This window comes from Carcharodon carcharias, chromosome 12, assembly GCF_017639515.1.
Source record: "Carcharodon carcharias isolate sCarCar2 chromosome 12, sCarCar2.pri, whole genome shotgun sequence".
NCBI classification, from domain to species: Eukaryota; Metazoa; Chordata; class Chondrichthyes; order Lamniformes; family Lamnidae; genus Carcharodon; species Carcharodon carcharias.
Window position 1 is genome coordinate 80,195,231 of NC_054478.1, and position 26,667 is coordinate 80,221,897.

At 40.0% G+C, this 26,667-nt stretch overlaps 1 protein-coding gene across 4 annotated transcripts in view; it reads right to left on the reverse strand.

The window, feature by feature from the left end:
* Positions 1–26,667, reverse strand: part of LOC121284984 (neurabin-1-like) — a 111,562-nt gene that overhangs the window by 57,667 nt on the left and 27,228 nt on the right. For all 4 annotated transcript variants that reach the window (XM_041201032.1, XM_041201029.1, XM_041201030.1 and 1 more), the window contains exons 3-5: positions 9,123–9,255; positions 5,095–5,215; positions 4,019–4,123 (exon numbers count right to left, since the gene is read on the reverse strand). In XM_041201032.1, coding sequence (XP_041056966.1) covers positions 4,019–4,123; positions 5,095–5,215; positions 9,123–9,255 — 359 coding nt within the window. The remainder of the gene's footprint in view (positions 1–4,018; positions 4,124–5,094; positions 5,216–9,122; positions 9,256–26,667) is intronic.

Genomic DNA, 26,667 nt, shown 5'->3' on the forward strand with positions numbered 1-26,667 from the left:
CTTGCCAAACACTTTGGAGTGGCTCATCCTGTCTTGGCCCTCACTTTCATCTAGCTCTCATTTGTGCTATCAAGCAGCTGTTAGCATACAACAGCTCTCCCTCACTATAATCTAATTCACATGCAAGTCATGTTCATCATCTATTATCTGTCATCCATTCATCTATCTGTCACAAGTCCTGTGGCAATGGGTGAGTGACGTAGTAGAAGTTGTGGATTCACTGTGTACTGTAGCCACAAAGCTGGACACAGATGTCTCAGGCCATAGGGTTCTTTTTCACTAGAAGGAAGCAGTGTTGGAACTCAGCAGGCCCGAGCTACTTGGCAGCCCTTTTCAGGATCACACTGCTCACCTCCCTGGCCAGCAAGCCACAGCTGGCAGGGATCCCATCAATGTGGTCCTAAGTCAATCACAAAAAAGGTGACACTGGCCACAGTTGACAGACCCAAGTGAGGAACTGCTCACATCAATTGAGACTGACTAGGTACAACGTTCAGATTGCCACCCTCAGCGAGATTTGTCTACTGAGGAGAGTCAGCTCAAGAAAATTGGTGCAGGCTGCACACTCTTTTGGAGTGGGCATGGAAAAGAAGAACAGAGCAAAGCTAGCATGGACTTTGCTTGTCATGAACTATCTCATCAGTAAATTGACTTGCCTTCCCAAGGGTGTTAATGATCATTTGACAGTGCTTAAACTCTCCCTGCACGGCAACAGCCAAGCACTCTCACCAATGTACACACTTCTACCATGACCAACTCTGAAGTCATCAAGGATAAATTCTAGATGACCTCCACTCAATTGCTACTGTGCCAAAGTCAGACAGGATAATCATGCTTGGTGCTTTCAGCACAAGAGTTGGTGCAGATCATCTGAAGTGGGAAGGGGTCATCAGAAAAGGTGCGGTTGGCAGTTATAACAGCAATGGTCTCTCCACGCTGAAGATGTGCTGAGCATGAACTCATAACCACGAACATAGTTTTTCATCTTCCTAATCACAAGACATCTTGGATGCACCCCTGTTCTATGCATTGGCCTCTAATCAATTGTGTGATCACCAGGCAGAGGAACAGGCAGGATTTGCATGTAACAAAAGCTGACTGCTGGACTGACCACCATCTTATCATTTCAAAGCTCGCATCAAGATCTATTCCCCTGACTCCCTAACATTCCCCTGACTCCTTGAGCATTCTCAAGGGAAATTAGGGATGGTCAACAAATACTGGCTTAGCCAGCAGTGCCACAGTCTGTGAGAGGATAAAAAAGCATCTCAATGTCTCAAGGTTCAAACGGGCAGTCATTAAGGAATCTCTTTCACAGAAACGAGAGTCACCTCTATATACAGAAAATGGACACTCACTGCATTGAGGATGACTGGGTGACCTTTAGGGATATAGTGTACTCTACTGCTCTAGAGGCCCTTGGCTCCATCTCTTGTAAGCATCAAGATTTATTTCCATCAAACCATGAGATAATCTGGAAACTTTTGGAGAGGGAACATCATCTCTACAGGGTTTACCTCAATGATATATCATCCAAGCCTACCAAAACACCTGCAGAACTCTCTGATGCAAGCTCAGAGAGATGCAAGACACTTAGCTAAATCAGAAAGCAGACAAACTTCAGTCATATGCAGACCACAAAGACTAGAAGAGATTCTACGATGCTCTGAAATCACTCTACAGTCCCCAGTCTATCAGTTCATCACCAGTCCTCAGTGCTGATGGGTCAACAATGCACAAAAAAAATCCCAAATTCTGGAAAGATGGGCAGAGTACATTAACCATGTCCCCAAATGGCCTTCACCCATCAATGATGAAGCAATCAACAGGCTGTCACTGGCTGCCATACACTGCTGTCTTAATGACCTCTCCCAGCTTTTAGAAATGAATAATGCAATCAAACACCTGTCTAGTGGCAAAGCTCCAGGAACTGATGCTATCCTAGCTAAGGTACACAAGGTTGGGGATCAATGCCTGGTCAAAAAGCTCAATGAACTCTTTCAGTCTATGTAGCAGCAAGGAAGCATCCCATAAGAATCCAACGATGCCTCCAATGTCCACCTGTACAAGTAGAAAGGAACTTGCCAATCTTGGAGACAATTAAAGAGGCTTCACTCTTCTCTATCTCCTTGGCAAAACCTTCACCAGGATCTTTCTGAACCACTTAGCGCAACACTTTGACCAGGGTCTGCTGCCAAGGAACTAGTGTGGTTTCAGAAAAGGTCAAGAACCCACTGGTGTGGTGTTTGCACTTAGGCAGCTCCGGGAGAAATGCCAGGAACAGAACATGAACTTCTGGACCACGTTTGACCTGACCAAGACCTTTGGCACAATCAGCCATGGATGTCTTTCGAATGGAATGGGGAAATTCACCTGCTCTGAGAAATTAATCTCAACGGTTCAACAGTTCCATGACAACATGCTTGCACGTGTGCTGGATGATGGTGAGTCTTCTGACCCATTCCCATTGATGGAATTAAACAGGGCTGTGTACCGGCACCAATTTTCTTCAGCATGTTTTTCTCCAACATGTTCTCCAATGCCTTCCATGTGATCCTGACATCAAAATCACATATTACAAGGAGGGAAGCTGCTCAATCTGAGAAACACCAGGCAAAGACCAAGATCCCCAAGGACATGCTTCACAATTTCCTGTTTGCTGATGGCTGTGCACTAGCGACCAGTTCAGAGCTGGACATGCAAAGTGACACAGACTCGTTCTCCAATGCATATGACAACTTCAGCCTTATGAACAGTGTGAAGAAAGCTGAAGTAATGTAGCAACCTGCTCCAGGAAAGCTCTATCCCAAACCCAAGGTTTCAGTCCATGACCAGAACCTGGAGGCAGTAGATAAACCCGCTTTTCTTGGCAGCACACTCTCTCAAGCTGTCTCTATTGATGACGAGACACACTAGAATTGTTTACAATCTGTAAATGAAGAGTTAGTCTGCCTACCAAACTGAAAATCTTTAGAGCAATAGTCCTGCACACTCTGCTCTACACATGCAAGTCTAGGACTGTGTACTAGTGTCATGGGAAGAAGCTCAACCATTTTCATACGAACGGCCTTTAAAGCTCCTGAAAATAATACGGAAGGACAAAATACCAGCAATGAAGTGCTCATTCAAGTTGGTATGCCAAGCACCCACACCATATTGAGATAGTCACAACTGATTTGGCTGGTCATGTAGCCAGAATGCCTAATACCCGCTTACCAAAGCAAATATTCTATGCAGAGCTCCAGTCTGGAGTGCGCTCTCATGACAGTCAAAGGAAGCGCTTCAAGGACACTCTGAAGGCTTTACTTAGGTGTTTTGATAGAAACTTCAAGTTCTGTGAGAAACTCACCCAGGATCATGGTACAAATAAAAAAGGGTGCAGCCTCCTCCAAAATAAAGCACAAATTACAGGCAGGGAGAAAATGCAAGGAGAGTAAATTCCGAGCTAGCAACTTGTCCAAAATGCAATCATCTGCGGTATCCTATCCTGCAGCAGAACTTCCGGTCGCAGGTCGGCCTTAGCAATCACCTACATACTTACTGGAAGCTAACAAATACCTCAGATGATGAACGTGGTCATCTTCACTACAAAAGGATGAACAAGATGTTAGTACTTATTGACGTGCTACATTTCCCACAGCATGTCTATTTTTGAAAGAAAGAAACGCAGTGTCTAGTGAAAGGAAGTCCAGTTACAGTTTTTGTTGTTTAAGTTTTATAAAGCATTCTTTAGTCACTTACAAGGTTTGGCTCACATAATAAGTTATTCCAGTTTTATCTCATGACTTTTGTTTATAGTGGGAGAAAACAAATGCAATAATGTAACAGAGGGGTAATTAAATAAATATAGTAAAAGGAAAATTAAATGGTACTTCCATGAAAATACTGAGTGACATCCACTCTCCAATTTTATCCAGGCACTTGTATCATACTATTATATCTATATTAAATCCTAAATGAAAAGGAATCAGTGTTGGTGTACGACCAGTGCTTAATTTCACTTATTATGCCCACTTACCTAACAATGCCTTTAGTGTTCTTCAATACAGTAGCGGCAAAGATTTGTGTAACGCCAACCAAGCTAACACCATCTACTTCAACTATCTGATCATTTACTTGGATTCTGTAATTAAAAACAAGAACACATGTACATATGTTCTAAGATACAATATATTTCAACTTGCATGTAAATTTCAAGCAGCTTTAATAAGTAAGCTACAGGTAATGATTCTCTGCAATGAGGTAGATTTCCTCAAATATTTTAGGCTAATCAAACTGCATGAAAAGGAGGCTGCTTTCACTTCAGTCATCTCTTTTAATAACTAATCCTGCAGGTTTTGACACTCATACATTGCTGTATTGAAGTGCATTACCCTCCAATCTGAGTCACAAGAAAATTATAAACATGTTTAGCAATTATGAAAATATCTAAAACAAAGATGGAAGGAAGTAAATGACATCTGTAGCGTGGAAATTAAAGTGGATACACTGAAGGAATCAAACTTTAATAGCAATTATAATTAAGAAGCATCAATGAAAGACATTGGAATGCACTATAGCAATACAATACAGCAAAAATAGTATATACTTAGATTATTTTCCAAGGTAATATTAAAATTGGAATCCCTTTCTTAGCTTTAATTGAACTTCTGTTGGAATGAGAAAAATATACTTTTAAACGAAAGGTTTATAACAGTTGAATGAAGCTGGATTGAAATTAACAATTGCTGCAATGATTTTTGCTCTTTCAAGTATTAATATCTTGAAAGTAGATACCTCCTATACAAATTTACACAGGGATATACTAATTTACTAGTCTTATTTCAGAAAATGATATGCAAACTTAAGGTAAACAAAATCATAATACTTTATGGAAGAACTAGAAAGCAGGACAGAATAAGTCAATGAAAAGGTATAACATATTTGACATAAAAATTGAACTTCTGCATCAATTGTAAAGAATGTGCATGTTTTATTCTTAATTTCTTAATATTGTTTCACAGATGCTGTAACATCTATGGACTTTATATTCTTATAAATTCAAATGTAGCAACCACAAAAAAAGTGCAATAAATTAACTGGTTAACATCTTACCGTTTATCTCTATATGCTGCTCCACCTTCAGTGATAGTCTTCACAAAAATCCCCAGCTTTTCAAGTCCTTGATCTGCTCCAACGCCCATTCCAATAATGCTAATTCCAAGACCACCTTCGCCTAAAATTCAGATGATTTTATAAACAGCATTGATATGTTGTAAGTCAATGCTAATGTGCTTGTATTTAGCATCTTTTAAGTAGTAAAGTATCCCAATGTGCTTCAAAGGGGTGGGTGACAGTCAAGAAATCAGGGTGCAGTGGGGGGAGGGTGTTAGGTAATAGTGCTTAAGCCAATATCAGAGAAATAGGAGTATAGGAACCAGCGTCGGCCATTTAGACTCTTGAGCTTATTCCACCATTCAATGAGATCATGGCTGATCTGGGACCTAACTCCATTTACTCAGCTTTGCCTCATATCCCTAGATTTTTGTGAAAGGTATTATCAATCACAGTCACAAAATTAATTATTTTTAGAAATTATTTGTTCATGGGATATAGGCGTCACTGACCTGGCTAGCGTTTATTACCTATCCCGAGTTGCCCTAGTTCAGAGGGCATTTAAGAGTCAACCACATCGCTGTGGGTCTGGAGTCACACGTAGGCCAGACCAGGTAAGGACAGCAGATTTCCTTCCCTAAAGGACATTAGTGAACCAGATGGGTCTTTACAACAATTGACAATGGTTTCATGGTCATCATTAGACGTTTTAATTCCAGATTTTTATTGAATTCAAATTCCACCATCTGCCATGGTGGGATTCAAACCTGTGTCCCCAGAGCAATCCCCTGGGTCTCTAGATTACTAGTCCAGCAACAATGCCACTACACCATCGCCTCCCCCGACCTAGCATTAATTGCTGTTTACAGAAGAATTTTTCCAAATTTTTACCAGCCTTTGCATGAGCAAATGTATCCTAACTTGAGGGACTGGCTCCAATTTTTAGACAACGGCCTCTGGTCTTAAGACTTCCCATCTTGCAGAAATATTTTCCTTCTCCCAGTCTACATTTTCTATTCCCCTTGATATCTTGGAAACTTCAATCAAATCATTCCTTAACCTTCTAAAACATCAGAGAATACAACTCTGGTTTGATTAAGCCCTCCTTCTAGATTAACTTTTGGGTTCCAGGTCATATCTAGTAAATCTATGCTGTACTTCCTTCAAGTCAAGTACATCCTTCTCAAGGTGTGATTTTTCAGAACAGCTGATGTTACTCCAAGTAAGGACTAACCAGGGCTTTGTAAAGCTGAAGTATGATTTGTATACTAGTCCCCTAGATATAAAAGTAAGGCAGTCCAACAGCCTTTGAAAATATTTCCTGTACCTGTTCATGGTATTTTAATGATCTGTTCACCCAGACCCCAAGTCTCTTTGTTTCTAGCTTTTTACTATTTACAAAGTACTCTATTCTATCTCTTTTAGGTTCAAAGAAGACAAACTCACATTTGCCTACATTCAGAGCCGCTTGCCAGTGTTTTGCCCATTCACATAATCTATCAGTCGCTTGGTAATTTTGCCCTTCCATCTACACTGCTTGAAATACCGCATGCGCTTGAGTCATCAAAGTCATTAATGAATGCAGTGAATAGCTGAGGCCTAACATAGATCCTTCAGGAGACCACTAGTCACATCCCACTAATTAGAGTGCCTGCCCATTATCCCTATTCTCTGTCTCCTGCTGTTTAACCAATTTCCTAATCAGTTCAATAATTTGCCTCCAATTCGATGAGCTTCAATTTTAATAGTCTCTTATGAGGGGCTTTATCAAATGCCTTCTGGAAATCCATATAAATAACAGCCGTTGACATTTCTTTGTCCATTACATTAGTCACTTCTCCAAAAAATTCAAACAGATTCATCAGGCATGACCTACCATTTACAATCCATGCTGGCTGTTTCTGGTCAACTGCAAATTTTTACCCTATTCTTAATTATAGGGTCCAGCAATTTCCTGACAACACGTTAGGCTATCCAATCTACAATTCCCTGGTTTCCCTCTGTTATTTTTCTTAAATAGCAGAATGGCATGCACAATTTTTGAATCTAAAGGAACAGTTCCCAAATCGAGAAAACTATATAGTTTATAGTTAGGGTGTCTGCAATGTTCTCACCTCCTTCTTTTAAAACCTTGGGTGGAAACCATTTGTTCCTGGGGATTTGCTGCTCTTTAGTGTCATTAATTTCTCCATTATTGTTATCTTGCTTTTGTTAATTTTGTTGGGCCCTTGATCCTGATTCAATAATAGTTTCCATGGGATGCTCTACATGCTGACCTCTTCCCCTACTGTAGACACTGATGCAAAGTAATTATTCAGCATGGCTGCCATTTCCTTATTTTCACTGACGTCACCACCACGATCAGTTTACGGGGCCCACATTGTTTCTGATCACCCTCTTTTTCTTAATGCAGTTGTAAAAGTTTGTTAATTTTAATATCCTTTGCAAGTTTCTTTTCCTACTCCCTTTTTGTAGCTCTTACAATTACTTTGTCACCCTTAACAGTCCTTTGCATCTATCTCATTTGTGAGGATCATGCTACTTTTTCGCATTTTTGCATGTTTTTTCTTTTATTTTGCCTCTTACCCCTTTAGTTGTCTATGGCAGTGTTATTTAGCAAATATAGCTCTTGCCCTTTTGCGGATTAAACCAATTCTGTATCACATTAAATTCTTTCTTTAAACAGCTCTTCAGTCATTAATAGGTTTACTCAGTTTGCTGTAGACAGTCTCTATCTCATCCCATTAAAGTCAGCCTTACTTGACTGTTCCGCATTTCCTCCTTTCAAACACTATGATGAACTAAATCATATTATTGATATTAGATAACTATCTACACATCATTAGGCTGTTAAATAAATCTGTCTCATTACTAAATTTAATATGGCACGCACCACCCCCTGTTAGTTCTAGGGCATATTGTTGCAGAAAACTATCCCACACTCATTCAAAAAATTCACTACGTATCTGACATTTACTAGTCTGTTTTGCAATCTATATCAAGGTAAAGATACTCCATTCAAGTCTTTACTACATGCTTGCCTAACCTCAGCATTTGTAGCAACTACAATTTGACAGCTATTGTCAAGGGTCCTATATACAACTTCTACATCAGTCTTAAATCCTTTTCTATTTCTTAATTCTACTCAAAGTCTCCAGTGCCTGCCTACCTCTCATAACATCTTCTCTCATAATTGAAGTGATTTTATCTTTAAATAGATTTTAAGGAAAATCTGAGGATGAGGACAGATGTGGGAAGGCAGATGGGTTAAAAAGTTAATTCTAGAAGAAGGAGATTAAAGTTGTGACGCCATCTTTTAAGGCTATGAAGTAAGGTTCAGTTGTGAGTTTAGCACACAGATTTTTGGTTGGATAAGGAACAGGCTGCATTGTGTAGATAGAAAGTTATTAATAATAGAAGCACTGTGCTTAGTATTTTAAGAAAACTTGATTTATAGTGCTGAGCCTTAAGATTTTGGTTGCAGATTTGAAACATTGAGCGTAGGACTGGCCACATAAAAGCTACTCAAACCTCGATCCCCATTGGCAGGCAGTGTATTTTATATTCATTTATTTTCTCCTCGGAACTTACTGATGTAGAGAAAATAATGAAACAAATAGAGCTTTTTAATTCCCAATCAAAATTTAAGACATCCTTATTCTTTAAATAGAATATAACCTACATACTTAAATAAATCTTCACGTCACTTAAAAGAACACCATCACAACTTTGTGCAATGATGCAGGTTGCTTTCTCCGCTAAAGATTGGGGTACATTGTCTAAGAACGTGAACATTGAATGAGTGAGAAAATAAACAAACAGTCTTGTTTTAGATAGATAGTATCCAATAAAGGTATTGAAAATGATTTAAATATCTTTCCAATTGCAACTATTAATTGGCATACTTAGAATACAGATTGACAAGAATTTTTTTTATACAAAGTTTGTTTCTTTTAAATAATAAAAATTGAAACTTCACCCAGATACAGAAAAGCATCAAACAACAACACAGCTACTTAAATACCCACCCTTCTCAATTTCAACTGGAAAAACATCCATTTTTTCCACTCTTTTCTCCAACTCATATTCTGCTGAGGCTGCCACAGGGTCAACTTCCTCATTACGCCTATCATAGTCATCATTTGAGTAGGTGCTATAAACCTGAAAAAGAGGAAGTAGAGCGACATTGCAAGTGTGTTCCACAGGGTCATTTCATATCAAATTAACTAATTTCAGATCTCCTCCAATGCTTTCTTATTGTAATTACACCAAGCAGCTTTACAATTACCAGGATGATAGCGACGAAAAATGCTTTGACACTACCCCACAATCAATTGCTTTCTTTAGAATAACCTCCATTATTTATATAAATATACAGTACAAGGCACTTAAAATTATTTTCTCTACTTGCCTGTTTCAACCATGAATATTAAGTGTCAGCTTTTCAAAAAATTCATTCAGGGGTGTGGGCTTCACTGGCTGGGCCATTTATTGCCCATCCCTAGTTGCCCTTGAGAAGGTGGCAGTGAGCTGCCTTCTTGAACTGCTGCAGTTCATGTGGTGTACCCACAGTGCTGCTAGGAAGGGAGTTCCAGGGTTTTGACCCAGCGACAGTGAAGGAACAGCGATATATTTCCAAGTCAGGATGGTGAGTGACTAAGAAAGGAACTTCCAGGTGGTGGTGTTCCCGTCTATCTGCTGCCCTTGCCCTTTTGATGGTGGTGGTCGTGGGTTTGGAAGGTGCTGTTGTAGGAGACTTGGTGAATTTCTGCAGTGCTTCTTGAAGATGGTACACACTGCTGTTACTGTGCATCGGTGGTGGGGGAAGTGAACATTTGTGGATGTGGTGCCAATCAAGCAGGCTGCTTTGTCCTGGACAGTGTCAAGCTTCTTGAGTGTTGTGGGAGCTGCACTCACCCAGGCAAGTGGGGAGTATTCTATCGCACTCCTGACTTGTGCTTTGTAGATGGTGGACAGGCTTTGGGGGTGTCAGGAGCTAAGTTACTTGCTGCACGATTCCTAACTTCTGACCTGCTCTTGTAACCACAGTATTTATGTGGCTTGTCCAGTCCAGTTTCTGGTCAATGGTAAACCCCAGGATGTTGATAGTGGGGGATTCAGTGATGGCAATGTCATTGAATGTCAAAGGGCGGTGGTTAATTTTCTCTTGTTGCCTGACACTTGTGTGACGTGAATTTTTCTTGCCTCTTGTCAACCCAAGCCTGGATATTATCCACGTCTTGCTGCATTTGGACATGGACTGCTTCGGTATCTGAGGAGTCGTGAATGGTGCTGAACATCGTGCGATCATCAGCGAACATCCTCACTTCTGACCTTAGGATGGAAGGAAGATCATTGATGAAGCAGTTGAAGGTGATTGGGCCAAGGACACTACCCTGAGGAACTCCTGCAGTGATGTCCTGGAGCTGAGATGACTGACCTCCAGCAACCACAACCATCTTCCTTTGTGCTGTTGTCACTCCAACCAGAGGAGCGTTTTCCCCGATTCCCATTTACTCTAATTTTGCTAGGGCTCCTTGATGCCACACTGTCAAATACGGCTTTGGTGTCAAGGGCAGTCATTCTCACCTCATCTAGGGAGTTCAGCTCTTTTGTTCATGTTTGAACTAAGACTGCAATGAGGTCAGGAGTTGAGTGGCCCTGATGGAACCCAAACTGGGCATCAGTGAGCAGGTTATTGCTAAGCAAGTGCCGCTTGATAGCCTTGTTGATGATCCCTTCCATTACTTTACTGATGATGGAGAGTAAACCGGTGGGGCGGTATTTGGCTACGTTGGATTTGTCCTGCTCTTTGTGTATAGGACACATGTGGGCAACTTTCCACATAGCAGGGTAGGTGCCAGTATTGTAGCTGTACTGGAACAGCTTGGTTAGGGGCGGAACAAGTTCTGGAGCACAAATTTTCAGTACAATTGCCGGACTATTGTCAGTACCCAAAGCTTTTGCAATATCAAGTGGAGCGAATCGAATTGGCTGAAGACTGGCATCTGTGATGCTGGGGACCTCCAGAGGAAGCCAAGATGGATCATCCACTTGGCATTTCTGGCTGAAGGTTGTAGAAAATGCTTCAGCCTTATCTTTTGCACTGATGTGCTGGGTCCTCTGTCATTGAGGAATCAGATATTTGTGGAGCCTCCTCCTCCAGTGAGTTGTTTAATTGTCCACCGCCATTCACGACTGGATGTGACAGGACTGCAGAGCTTAGGTTGTGGGATCGCTCAGCTCTATCATTGCTACTTATGCTGTTTGGCAGGCAAATAGTCCTGTGTTATAGCTTCACCAGGTTGACACCTCATTTTTAGGTATGCCTGGTGCTGCTCCTGGCATGCCGTCCTGCACTCTTCATTGAACCAGGGTTGATCCCCTGGCTTGATGGTAATGGTAGAATGGGGATATGCTGGGCCATGAGGTTAAAAATTGTGTTTGAATAAAATTCTGTTACTGCTGATGGCCCACAGCGCTTCATGGAGGCCCAGTATCAAGTTGCTAGAATCTTTTGAAATCTATCCCATTTAGCACGGTGGTAGTGCCACACAACATGATGGAGGGTATCCTCAATGTGAAGGCAGGACTTCGTCTCCACAACGACTGCGCGGTGGTCAGTCCTACCAATACTGTCATCTACATCTGCAGCAGGCAGATTGCTGAGGATGAGGTTAAGTATGATTTTCCCTCTTGTTGGTTCCCTCACCACCTGCCACAGACCCAGTCTAGCAGCTATATCCTTTAGGACTTAGCCAGCTCGGTGAGCTGTGGTGCTACCAAGCCACTCTTGGTAATGGACATTGAAATCCCCCACCCAGAGTACACTCTGCGCCCTTGCCACCTTCAGTGCTTCCTCCAAGTAAAGTTCAACATGGAGGAGTACTGATTCATCAGCTGAAGGAGGTGGGGGGGCTACTTGGTAATCAGCAGGAGGTTTCCTTGCCCATGTTTGACCTGATCCCATGAGACTTCATGGCGTCCGGAGTCGATGTTGAGGACTCCCAGGGCAACTCCCTCCTAACTGTATACCACTGTGTCGCCACCTCTGCTGGGTCTGTCTGCCGGCAGGACAGGACAAAACCAAGGATAGTGATGGTGTTTCATTCATAAAATCATAGGTTCAAGTTCTGATCAAGGACTTTCATACATGACCTAGACTTATGCTTCAGTGCAGTATCAAGGGAGTACCCCATTCTCAACAGTGCAATCTGTTCAACCAAGGACCACCAGCTTATTTTGATGGATGCAGAACATTCCATGCCACTATACAAGGAACAACGAGGAGCTCGGGCGATTTCCTGGCCAACATTTTTTGAAGTGACACCATCAAAAAGAGACTAACTAGTCATTGATCTCATTTGCTATTTGTGGGACTACGCTGTATACATTTTGAATGCTGTGCTTGCCATTCAACAGGGACTACACTTAAGTAATTTAATGTAGTGAAGCACTTTGGGATGCAGTGACAATACGTAGTGTAATACAAAAACAAGCACATTTTTTTTCTTCCAACTTATCTTAATCATTTGTTTTATAATTTATATATTGCTATAAAAGTATTTTAAATGAGTTCCTGTCCTCAGCTTATTTACTCCTCTTTCTGGCTTCCAACAGATTTAGCAAAACTTTGAATCATCTTTTCCAAGATCTACTGAACTGTCATAGACTTGAAACGTTAAGCTTACCTTCTTCTCTCCACAGACACTGCCTGACCTGCTTACTATTTTCAGCCTTTTCTGAAATCATTTTTGTTATCCTTCACAAAAAAATTTTTGTTGCCAAAATATACATCCTTTCTTTCATAACCATAGCTGAATACAATAACCCGTGTGTGATCTTATTAATCCTTTAGCATTAACAGCATTTTCTTGGACTTGAGGATTTCTTTCCTATTTTAGCTTTTACAACATACACTGTGATATTTTCAGTGCTTAACCATTACATGATAATCAAGAAGTAAGGATGTTATCTTTTGAAGTTGAGAACACACTCCTTTGCTGTCTTCCAGATGTTAGGGCAAGGAATAGCTTGTATTCATATTGCCCCTTTATGTAGGAATATGTCCCAAGGTACTTTAAAAGAGCATAATCAGAAAAGATTGAAATTGAGCCATACAAAGATATTCAATGCAAAGGCTAAAAAAGATGGATTTTAAGAAAGGTCTTAAAAGGAGAGAGATGTGGAGATGTTTAGGGAAGGAAATTCCAAAGATTAAGGCTTAGATGACCGACCCAGTTGCCAATGGTGGGTTGAAAGGTGTGGGAGAATGCACAAGGGGCCAGAGTTGGAGGAACGCGGAGCTGTACGAACCTAGAGATATTGCAGGATGGGCAGGGAAGCGCTGGTGGGGGCTGGTCATGGAGGGAACGTTAACATAAGGATGAGGAATTTAAGTTTGATGCAGTGGTGGTCTGGAGTGATTTATTTTTAATGGGGAAGGCTGGTTAATGTGGTGAAACAGAGGGATTTGGGGATTCAGGTTCTCAAGATTTTGCCTTTTAATATTTGACAGTATATTTCCTGAATCAATTCCTGTGTCAAGTGGAGAATGTCATGGTCAGGAAGCATCTTAGGAATAGTGATCATATTATTGTAAGATTTAGATTGGCCAGGAGAAGGACAATGAGCAATCTAGAATAAAACTACTTAACTGGGGGAGGGATAATTTCAGTGAATCGAGGAAGAATCTGGCCCAGGTAAGGTCAAAGACCGACAGGGAGGAATGTAATGGAGCAATGGGCAGCGATGATTCAAGTACGGTCTAGGCAAATTCTCACAGGGAGGAAAAGGAGGACGACCAAAGCCAGGGCTCCCTGGATTAAAGAATTAGAGAGCGGGATGTAGAATAAGGGGCCATATGACAGATGTCAGCTTGATAACATATAGGAGAAATCAGGCTGAATATAAAAATGCACAGAGGACAATTAAAAAAGGAAAGAAAGGAAAAGTGAAAGATTGGCAGCTTACATAAAAAGGGAAATCTGAAGGTGTTCTGCAGACATATTAGCAGTAAAAGAGTAGTCAGAGGAGTGGTAGTAACAATTAGGAACCAAAACAGAGATCTATTGGTGAAGGCAAAAGGCATGGACGAGGTAACAAAATAAGTCTTTATGAAGAGGTATTTGCAAAAGTTATGGAAAGCCAGGAGGTGGCTGGGATACTAGGTGAAATAAAAAGACAGAAAGGCTTTCAGTAATTATAATTAAGTCGCCCAGTGCAGATGGGGTGCATCCTAGGGGTGCAACTGAGGAAAACAGAGCAGAATTTGCAGACGTATTGGGCACAATCTTCCAATCCTACTTAAATACAGGGTGGTGCCAAAGGACTGGAGGATTACAAATGGCATACCCTTGCTTCAAGAAAGGGGAGAAAGATAAAACTGATAAGTACAAGCCAGTTAATTTAACATCGTGGGGTGGGGAGATTTCAGAAACAATAATCTGGAAGATAATCAACAGCTACATGGAAAAGCAGACTTAAACAGAGATTTGATAAGGGCAAAATGTGTTTGCCTAACTTGATTAAGTTTTTTAGTGAAGTAACAAAGAAGGCGGATGAGGGCAATGCATTTGATGTTGTGGATGTGAAATTTCAAAACGTATGTAATAAAGTACATCATATTTGGCATATTAGCAAAAATTTAAGCCCATAAACAGAAAGGACTTCAGCAGCATGAATAGAGACTTGGCTAAGGGATAGAAAACAGAGTTGTGGTGAATGGCAAGGGAGACAGGGATCTGGGACCTGTGTAAATAGGGCAAGCAATGGTGTGTCCCCCCTTAACCAGAATGAGAAATTGTTACTGAAACCAGAAAGCACTGTTAAAGCAATTAATTCACTGCCAAGAAAGCAACAAGAAAGAAAAAGTAAAATTATGAGGGAAGAGGCACAGTAAAAATTTAATTATTTTAACTGGTTAAAATCTCCAATAATTAAAACTTGCAAGAATAGCGCTCCACGCTTGTAAAAGTATACTTTCCCTGCCAGAGTTTGCTTAGCAGCAATTCAGATTCATGAAGTCATTAAAAATTTACTTACACTTAAATGGATAAGCCCTATCTTTTTCTGGCAATTGCCTTTATTTGAATGCAGAGCTTCTCAGTGAGGTACCAGTGCAGCAAAACTTTTGGAGGAGCAGGGGAACTCACAGCAACTTTGATTTCAACAATTAACTGCACAAGTGCAGATGCCAGAGATTGCTGCCTAATTTACTCCTCAAAAAGTGAGCAATGTTACTGTTATTTCTATGGAAAAATCCAGGTCAGTGTGTCTTTGGGCAGGTTTTACACTTGCGTTTGCAACTAGTATTGCGCTTTTTATCATGGTCACATTATCCATAATCATTTTTATGTTGACTCCTTTAAATAGCTGCCACAAATACCCTACTGTTGTAATTCTGTATTTCTTGAACTTGTTGGTATTGTTCAACCAGTAGTACTCCGATTTTGTTAGATGGCAAATAGTTTGTTACTTTTTTATTGAGAGGAGTGCAAGCACAAAAATATTTCATTATACTCTCAAGATTATTGCCCCAAAACATAATGTTTTGGATCTTACAAGAAACTAGAGGAAAAGCACAAAGTAAAAGAAATACATTTGGTCTTAACTAATGTACTGAATTAAACAAAAAAAAACAGAATAAATTTAAACTGAGATAAATGAATTACAATAAAGCAGGATAGTCATTTTAAAAACAAACTGATGACAAGACTTTGAACTCATCAGTAGCAGGGATAGTAGCAGAAAAGGTATTGGTTTGCAGTAAAATGAAAACAAATGGTTCATCTATACAACGAGAATGGCGGAGAAAACCTTGCCATACCTTTAACTGTGGCTGGATGATAGTTTTTGAAATAATGCTGGAACACATCCAATGTTAGTTTGAAAATGTTGTTGTTTTACTTCGTGTGCAATTCAACTGTTTAGTTTTGGTTCCTCCATTCTAATTTCCACCCAATTTTCTCGATTTTGCTTCTTTATTCCAAGTCTGAAGCTATCAATAATTATGCTGGAATGCAGTTCTGTGGATTCTGGGAGCTCTCCAAAACATCATTCAACTGGCCATTAGTTGAATTAACTATTCAATCTCAGGGAGCATCACAATATAAACCAATCTTTTCCTGACCTGACATCCACAAAAGTACTCCCAGGCAGGATCATTGGATAGCAAATCAAAAGTAGGATTGCTACTCACTTTCACTATCCTTAATCCCGGGGCATTGAAGTCATGCCTCTAGCACTGCCCTGGCAGAGTTCAACTAACTCGACAAAAGCCAGAATGAAACCTGGGACCTTCGTAGTCTGCATGTCCCAGCTACTCATTGCCTCAGCCGAAGGAAGCCAAGAAACAGATTTGCAGATTATCATACTGATTAGTTTCTACTGAAGTGTTTAACTTAATAATTTTGCTGAAAGTGCTCAAAGGTTCAGTTCAAGTTTATTTAACTTTTTAATTGAAAGGCCTGAAGGAAGACTGTTGTGAGCATTCAAAATGTTTGTACTTGAAAATGCCATTTTTCTCATTTTGTTTCATTTTTATATCAGTCAAAACTGAACATCACATGACTGCCATTACCAGATCTAGCATTGTTACTCCTTATATTACACTGTCCATTTATTACAATAAGCTTACTGTTCTGCTTGGTTTTCTCAAAAGACAGTAATTGGCCTGAATAGAAGGAAAGTTACAGATCTTGGCATACACACAAACTGCATAAATTCAGTCAAACTGTTACATTATAATCAAATACAGTATAAAATTTTGACTACATTTATAAAAAGTCTACATCATCTATATTGAACACCCTGGTAGGGATTGCAAACAGTTTACATCAAAGATGGCCAGACTGATTTCATGAGTCATTGATATTTAAATGTGTTCTCAACCTTCATCCATAGAAAATGGCAGCATTTGAACAACAGCCATCTATCTATACCACCCTGATTTGAATTTCCTGCTTTGCTCTTTTAACTATGAGCTACAGAGGTTTTAACCTTACAGTATATGGATAAGCAAAGTTCAATTAAATTTGAGGTGAAAAGCCATAGATCAAGTATAAATGGAAATACATATTGTATTATCCATACATAATCAATTCTTTGTAATCAAAAAACTGTACGCGATTTCTTTAAGTTTTATCATAGAATAATTCAGCACGTGAGGAGGCCATCGTTTCAGAGTCTGCGTCAGCTCTTTCAAAGAGGAATCCAATTAGTTCCACTCTCTCGCTCTTTACCCATATCCCTGCAATTTTTCTCAAGTATTTGTCCAATTTCCTTTTGAAGGCTACCATTGAATCTGTTTCTACTATTCTATTCGACTATTCACAAATCCTAACCACTGGTTGCTTAAAAAAAGTTTTTCCTCATGGCACCTCTGGTTCTATTGCCTGTCACCTTAAGTCTGTGTTCTCTGCTTTTTGGTCCTCCTTCCACTTATTTATTCTATCAGAACCATTGAAAAAAAATCTTTCAATCTTCTCCACTCTAGTGCTTTTCCAGTTCCTCCCCTTAACAAAGTCCCTATGTGCAGCATTCATAACAAAATAGATGAATGGGAATTGAATACAAAAGTAGGGAGGTTATGCTTTAGTTGTACAGGGCACTAGTGAGACCACATCAGGAGTACAATGTATAGTATTGGTCAATTTATTTAAGGAAGGATGTAAATGTGTTGGAAGCAGTTCAGAGAAGGTTTGCCAGACTAATACCTAGAATGGGTGGGTTGTCTTATGAGGAAAGGTTAGAAAGGCTAGGTTTGTATCCGCTGGATTTTAGAAGAGTAAGAGAAGGCTTGATTCAAACATATAAGATCCTGAGGGGTCTTGACAGGGTGGATGTGGAGAGGATGTTTCCTCTTGTGGAAAAATCTAGAACTAGGGGTCACTGTTTAAAAATAAGGGGTCGCCCATTTAAAACACAGATGAGGTGACATTTTTTGACTTAGAGGGTTGAGAGTCTTTGGAACTCTCTTCATGAAAAGGTGGTGGAAGCAGAGTCTTTGAATATTTTTAAGTCAGAGGTGGATAGATTCTTGGTAAGCAAGGAAGTGAAAGATTATCAGGGGTAGGTGGGATGCAGGTTACTGTCAGATCAACCATGATCTTATTAAATGGCAGAGCAGGCTCAAACAGCTGAATGGCCTACTACTGCTCCTTGTTCATATGTTCAAGTTGTTAGTAGAGATAAAAGTAAATGTGCATGACCTGATAGCCATTAGGGAGACATGGCTGCGAAGTGACCAAGGCTGGGAATTAATATTGAAAGGCATTAGACATTTTGTAAAGACAGGAAGCTAGGAAAAGGAGGTGGAGTAGCTTTGTTAATTAAGGATGTTATTAGTTCAATAGTAAAGAGGTGACTCTAGCTCGAAAGGACAAGGTGTAGAAATAGTTTGGGTTGGGATAAGAAATAGAAAAGGCAAGAGATCACTTGTGGGAGTAGTTTATAGGCCTCCTAACAGCAGTTATACTGTAGGACAGATTATACAAGAAGAAATAAAACAAGGCGTGTAAGAAACATGCTACAATAACCATAGGTGACTTCAATCTACATGTAGATTGGGTAAATCCCATTAGCAAAGGTAGCCTGGAAAATGAGTTCATATAGTGTTTGCAGGACAATTTCTTAAAGCAGCACATTTGAGAGCCAAACAGGGAGCATGCTATTCTAGACCTGGTGATGAGCAATAAGACAGGACTAATCAAATAACCTCATGGTAAAGGAGCCTCTAGATGACAGCAATCATAACAGGATAGAATTTCATGTTCAGTTTGAAGGGGAGAAGTGTCAGTCTAAGACCAGGGTGTTAAACCTGAATAAGGGTATGAGAGCAGAGCTCACAAAAGGGAGCCAGGAAACTAGGTTAAAAGGTAGATCAGTAGAGATGCAGTGGCAGACTTCTAAGGAGATATTTAATAACTCTCAGCAAAGATTTATCCCAGTGAGAAAGAAACTCTTTAGAGGGATGCATCATATGGGCTAAGTAAGGAAGACAAGGATAGTATCAAGTTAAAAGTCTACAAATCTGCAAACATTAGTCATTCTTTGCTGGTTCTTAAAATCTGACCCCCAAAAAAGGGAGAAAGTAGAGTATGAGAGAAAGCTATCTTGTAATATAAAAACTGATAGCAGGAGTTTCTACAAGTATTTACATAGGAAAAGTGTAACGAAAGCTAGTGTTGGTCCTCTAGAGAGCAAGTCTGAGAATTGATATGGAAAACAAGGAAATGGTGGAGGCATTGAACAGGTATTTTGCATCTGTCTTCACTATAGAAGACTTAGAAAACTTCCCAAAGATACTTGAAAAGGGGTGAAAGGGAGGGACGGCCTTAAAACAAACAATCACCATCACCAGGGAAAAGGTGCTGGGAAATCTATTAGACCTAAAAGCAGGCAAGATCCCAGGACAAGATGACCTACATCCTAGGATCTTAAAAAATGAGGCTGCACAGATAGTAGAGGAATTGGTTATAATACTCCAAAATTCCTTAGATTCTGGAAGGGTCCCAGCAGATTGTAAAATAGCAAATGTAGTACCTCCATTCAAGAAAGGAGGGACAGAAAACAGGAAACTATAGGCCAGTTAGCCTAACATCTGTCATAAAGAATTGCTAGAATCCATTATTACGGATGTTAAAGCAGGATATTTAGAAAGTCATAATGGGATCAGGCAGAGTCAACATGATTTTGTGAAAGAGAAATCATTATTTAACTAATTTATTACAGTTTTTTGAGGAAGTAACAAGCAAAGTGGATAAAGGGGAACATTGTAGATGTGGTGTACTTAGAATTCCAACAGGCATTTGATAAGGTGCCTCATCAAAGGTTACTACACAAGATATAAGGGGTAATGTATTACATGGATAGAGGGCTGGTTAACTAGCAAGAAGCAGAGTAGGGATAAATGGGTCTTTCTGGGTTGGCAAGCCGCAACTAATGAAGTGCCATAGGAATCAGTACTGGGGCCTCAACTATTTAACATCTGTATCAATGAACTGCATAAGGGACTGAATATATGGTAGCTAAATTTGCCGATGACACCAAGGTAGATAAAACAGTCAGCTGTCAACAGCAATTAAAGAGTCCACACAAAAGGATATGGATAGGTTAAGTGAGTGGGCAAAAATTTGGGAGATGGGGTATAATGTGGGAAAATGTGCACTTTGGTAGGAAGAGTCAGAAAGCAGTGCACTATTTAAATGTAAAGATTGCACACCTGGTTGGACAGAGGGATCTGGGTATCCTGGTACATGAATCACAAAATGTTTGTACGCAGGGACAAATGTTTAGGAAGGTAAATAGCCTGCTGGTGTGTATTGCAAAGGGAATGGAATATAAAAGTAGGGAAGTTTTACTGTAGCTGGAGTACTGTGTATAGTTTTGGTCTCCTTATTTGAAAATTGTATTAGGAGCTGTTCAGAGAAGTTTCAATGGGTTCATTCCTGGAATGAAGGACTTATTCCACGAAGAAAGGTTGAACAGGTTGGGCCTATATCCATTGGTGTTTAGAAGAATGAGAGATGATCTTATTGAAACATATAAGATCCTCGGGGGACTTGATAAGGTAGATACCAGGAGTATGTTTCCACTTTTGGGAGAGACTAGAACTAGGGGACACAGTTTAAGAATCAGAGGTCTACCATTTAAGACTAAGATAAAGAGATTTTTTTCCCCTCTCAAATTGTGGTTAGTATGTGGCATTCTCTTCCCCAGGAAGCAGTAGAGGCTGGGCCACCGAATTTAATCAAAGCAGAGTTAAGGCAGATTTTTGACAGACAAGGGATTCAAGGGTTACAGGGGGCAGACAATGGAATTGAGACCACAGCCAGATCAGACATGATCTTATTGAATGGCAGAGCAGGCTCGAAAATCGGAATGGCCTATTCTTGCTCCCAAGTCCAATTTTCCTAGGTTTCCTACCGCTCTAGATATACATCTCACCAGAACGCTGATCCCAGCATGATTCAGGTGAAGACAGTCCCAACAGTGCAGCTCCCAATTTCCCAGTACTGGTGCTGAAATAGGGTGTATCAAAGCCATCCTGCGGGTTACCCTGATCACATCACATCATTGCTCATTGTGTGTCAGCAAACTCATGAATGGGCCTAAGGCTTTCAGGACTTTCGGTCCTGAAAAATGCCCAGTCTACCCTGGAAGATTAAGGTGTCTCAAAAATTTAAGCAACAGGTGAAGCTAGCCATTTCATGCTGTTATTATGCAGCGATTGATATTCTCCACTAACAAGGTGCTGCTGTCAAGCCAAAAAGACATTCTGCATTTCACACAAATGAATAATATGGTATACGAATTTCAATGCCGGTGTGATGTCAGGTATGTAAGCCACACATCCCAATGACCAGCAGGTCGTATCAAACAGCACGTCCCTTTGGCTATTCACAACAGGCTAAATACAGATCGTATTTAACCAACCCGAGCTTGCAAAACTCAAACGTGTCCAACATTAGATGTGATTCCACAATTGGACAACACTTGATAAACAATCGTGACCGCATTAAGAATTACACTGAAAACCAATTTAAGATCATCAGGCTTGCAGTGTGGCCCACTTACGCATGCTTGAAGCTGTATGTATATTCACACATTAGGCCTTGTCCTTTGCAGATAGAAGGGGCATGTCCACACACTGCGCCTTTTTCAGCTAAAAAAAAAGCTTGGGGGACAACCATTCCCTGGTTCATTCCCCATGGCAATCGTTGACCAATCTGCCTGGTTTGAATTTGACCAAAAGCTTGGCAGTTAACTGTTCCTTGCTGCATTCTCCATGGCAACACCTCTACCAGAGCCCGCTTGCCAACCAATCAGCACTCTCTTCTCATACAGTATAAACTGTCATTCCTTTTACTATTGGTATTCTTGTGAGCTGTCCTGATGAGAGCAAGGTGAAAAGCTTCAACATATCTCTTTTATCAGCAAACCTCAAGTTCTATACTACCAAATGACTATTTTTATACCTGAGAACCTTTTTTCTAGTCCTATATTTGTCATTGTACCCACGTGGACCACGACAATTGGATCCGCTCCTGCTCACTACAAGTTCCTCTCTACTCACAAGCAGATGTCCCAAACCCTGGTACCGTGCAGGCAACACAGACTTCTAGACTCTTGTTTTTGCCTGCAGAGAACTGTGCCTATCCCCCTGACAGTACTGTCTCCTATCACAACATTCCTATTTACTCCCCTCACTTGAATGGTTTCCTGCACCACAGTGTCACAGTCAGTTTGCTCATCCACCTTGCAGCCCCCGCTCCCATTCATACAAGCTGCAGGAACCTCAAACCTATTGGACAATTGCAAGGGCTGAGGCTTCTCCACTTCTACCTTCTCAATCTCCTTACCTGCCTCAATCGCAGTCACACTCTCCTGCCCCTGGCCACTGACCAAATCAGGGGACTCTATTGTAAGGGGTGTGACTGCCTTCTGGAACAAAGTGTCGAGGTAACTTTCCCCCTCCCTGATGCATCGCAGTGTCTGTAGCTCGGCCTCCAACTCACTAACCCTGAGCGAAGTTCCTCAAGCCACAAACATTTACTGAGTGGCTTGATGTGGCTGCCTTGGATTACACTGGCATCCATCAGTTCCCAAATGGTGCAGCTGCAACACATCACCTGCTCTGCCATCCTTATTATGTGTTAAGTAATTTTGTAATCTCAGTAATCAAAATAATTAATTAGCAATCCCATAGTAAAGGATCCTACTGGAAGGGCGATCATAATATAATTTCAATCAAGTTTGAATGACACATTCAATTCCAAAACAAGGGTCTTAAATTTAAATAAAGCCAAATACATAGGTATGAGAGGGAGTTGGCCAAGGTTTACTTTAAAAATAGATCAAAAGGTATGTAGATTGATGAGCAGTGGCAAACATTTAAAGGAAATAATTCAGAATTCCCAAAGAAAAAGAATTCCATTGAAATGCAAAAATTCCACAGGACAAGTGATCCATCCATAGCTGACTAAAAAAGTTAAAAATAGTGTATGTTTCAAAGAGGAGGCTTATAATGTAACAAAGAAAAGAAAGTCTGAGGATTCGAAGTTTTACAAATCAGCAAAGGATGACCAAAAAAGTAATGGAGGTAAAAAATAGAATGAGAGTAAATTAGCAAGAAAGATAAACACAAGTTGTAAGAGTTTCTACATGTATGTATGAAGAAATTGCCTTAGAGGTTGAAACAGAAGAAATTATGATGGGGAATATTGAAATACCAGAATCATCAAACAATTTTTTTGTATCTGTCTTCACAGAAAACATACTTAAATGTGCTGATTAGAGTAAGGAACTTAAAAGTATTAATATCAACAGAGGAAAAGTACTAAAGAAACTAATGGGACTAAAAGCCTACAAACTGCCTGCCTCCTCCCCCCGGATCTGATGGTCTACATCCTAGTGTTCTAAAACAGGTGGCTAAATATATTGGATGCACCAGGTTTGATCTACCAAAATTCCCTGGATTCCAACCAGTCCCAACTGATTGCAAGGTAGAAAATTTAACACTGTTATTCAAGAAAAGAAAAGAGAAAATAGGAAGCTACAGGCCAGTTAACCTGATAACAAGTCATCAGGGAAATGCCGTAATGATTTTTAAGCAAGCCCTTCGAAAATCATAATATGATTAGCAGAGTTAACATGGTTTACAAAGGGAAATTGTGTCTGGCAAACTGATTAGAGTTTAATGAAGATGGAACCAAAGGGTATATAGAGGGGAATCAGTGAAATATAGTTTCTTTGGATTTTAAAAGGCATTTGACAAAGTGCCTGTCATGAAGCTATTAATGTATGTAATATTATTGGAACATATTTTTCTTTTAAAAGAGTTTTAGTCTGTGAGGATGTCTCAATTGGATTACAGCCAGCTAGTCTGGGTGCTTTGATGTGTACTAGTTTTGAGATGTAAACAGAGAGGTAGAGTGCATTTGCATTTTTTGAATAAAGCATCCAAGAAGGCAAGTGAAATCTGGCACCTAGCTAGCAGAGACCAAGCAATATTTTATTTTATATTTGTTCATGGGATGTGGGTGTCACCGGCTGGGCCAGCATGTTTTGCCCATCCCTAATTGCCCTTGAGAACTGAATGGCTTGCTAGGCCATTTCAGAGTCAACCACATTATTGCAGGTCTGAAGTCACATGTAGGCCAGACCAGGTAAAGATAGCAGATTTCCTTCCCTAAAGGACATTGGTGAACCAGATGGGTTTTTACAACAACCGACAATGGTTTTATGGACACCATTAGACTTTTAATTCCAGATTTTTCAATTAATTCAAATTTCATCATCTGCCATGGTGGGATTCAAACCCAGGTCCCCAGAGAATTACCCTGGGTATCTGGAGTACTAGTCCAGTGATAATACCACTATGCCACCACCTCCCTTCTTTTTATGTTTATATTACTAATGAAATTGGTACTATGAAAGGAGTTCTACTGTTAGAAGAGCGGGTGATACAATGAGAATTTACATTCAATGAGCTGTACTAGGTATAAGGAGTGTGTAGGGCAGAGACAAAGTAAGATCAAAGTAGCTGTAAGCCTACAACTGTCTCCATAGGAACCAAAGTGAAAAGAGCCTCATTTTGAACTCATAAGGTGAAAATGCTTTGTCTGGTGTCTGGTTAAGTCTATGGGTTGCCTTAATGGAGATTAGTTTGGGAATTTGTTAAAAATTATGATAGTAGTAACTTGTAGCCATGTGTATATATTAACTTGTATAAATTAGTAAAATGTTTAGTTTAACATAAAACCTCTCGGGAACTGGTGGTCTGATTCTTGAAGTTAGGGTTGCATGTCAAACATACCACTTAAAAATATAGACTATGCCAACTGTTCAAAGTTTCCCTCTGGGATTTTTATAGAACTCAGCTTTACTGAAAGGCTCTCTCATAACAATTGGGAGCTCTTGCCAGGATCAAAATATTTCTAATTCCTTGATTGGTTTGGAATTGGTCAATCTTAAGGGTACGAATATGATAAGCACTTTGAATTCAGGAGTTGGTGGGGTATTTTAGAAGTGGTAAGACCGCAAGATGGCTTTGGCAATTGCTAAGACTTGTCTGGCAGCAGAAGAGCTAACTCTGAGTGAGTTGGGAAAAATAACCAAAAGTTAACAGAGTTGGCAGATAAGGTAAAATTGGGGTTACCTGCGGGGGCTAGGAAATCATCTATAATTAAAAGTATAACACAGCATCTACAGTTGGAAATGAAACTTGACACTAGAGAGTCATAGCTAGAGGTAGTGAGACTTCAGTTGCAAATGAAAAAGCTTGAATTAGAAGCAAAGGGCAAAAAAATGGCTTTTAAAAGGGAATTAGAAATTGTGAAGATAGAGGAGGAGGAAAGAGAGAGAGAAAGAGAGAGAAAATGAATCCCAACTGAAAAGGTTGGCAGTTAAAAAAGATGCCAGTAGGTGAGGAAGGATTTAACTCTAGAGTAGAATCCATTAGGGAGATGTTTAAATTTGTACAAGCTCTTCCAAAGTTTGAGGAAAAAGATATTGAAGCATTCTTTATTTAATTTGAGAAGCTAGCTAAACAGATGAAATGGCCATAGGAAAACTGGACATTATTATTACAGTCTAAGTTGTTTGGTAGGGCGCTTGAGTTATATGCTTCACTATCAGAAAAATGTCGGTGAATTATGATGTGGTGAAGAAAAGCTATTTTGATTGCACATGAGTTGGTTCCTGAAGCATTCAGGCAGAAATTTAGGAATATGAGAAAACAGCCTGGGCAAACTTATACTGAGTCTGAAAGTGTAAAACCAAGTAATTTTGACCGGTGGATGCGGGCGTTAAAAATAGAAACAATCTATGCAGCTCTTAGGGAAGTAATTCTTTTCAAAGAATTTAAAGACTCAATCCCTTTGGCAGTGAGAACTCATGTTGAGGAACAGAGGGTTGATTCTGTAAGACAAGCAGCAGAGACAGCTGATGATTATGAGTTAGTTCATAGAGCTAAATCTTTTTTTTGTCATTCTTTCAAATTGGAAAAGGATAAAAAGTGGAAAGGTGAAAGGAAGGTAGGCAGTCAGGGAAGAGGAGTAGCTGGAAGTTATCAGGAAGTTTTTTTTCTCAGAATAAAAAGGAAGGTGCTGAAGGTAGAAGTGACATTTGAAAATTGAGGTGATTTCGTTGTAATAAAGTTGGGCACACAAAGTCAGTGTGTTGGAGATTTCAGAAAAATCTGTTGGAATTGTTGGGGTACAGAAAAGCTCTGGAAGTAAAAGTACCTTGGGTTCTGAGGTTCAGGCACAGGAGAAACCAGTGGTTTGTGTCCAGGTGAGACAGGGAGAATCAGTGAAAGGTAAAGAAGTGGGAATGTGTTCACAGTTTACTCAAGTGAATTCTGAGGAGCAGGTTATAGAAATGTTTAAAGACTTTGTGTGTGAAGGGTGTACAGGGTGAAGTAGGTAATGATGTTAAAATTTTAAGAGACACAAGGGCTAGTCAAACCTTAATGTTATGGGATAGTGATATTTGCTCAAAGGGTGTATTGCAGGAGAAGGTAATAATAAAAGGGGTTCATGGAGATGCTAAGTCTATTCCATTGTGGAA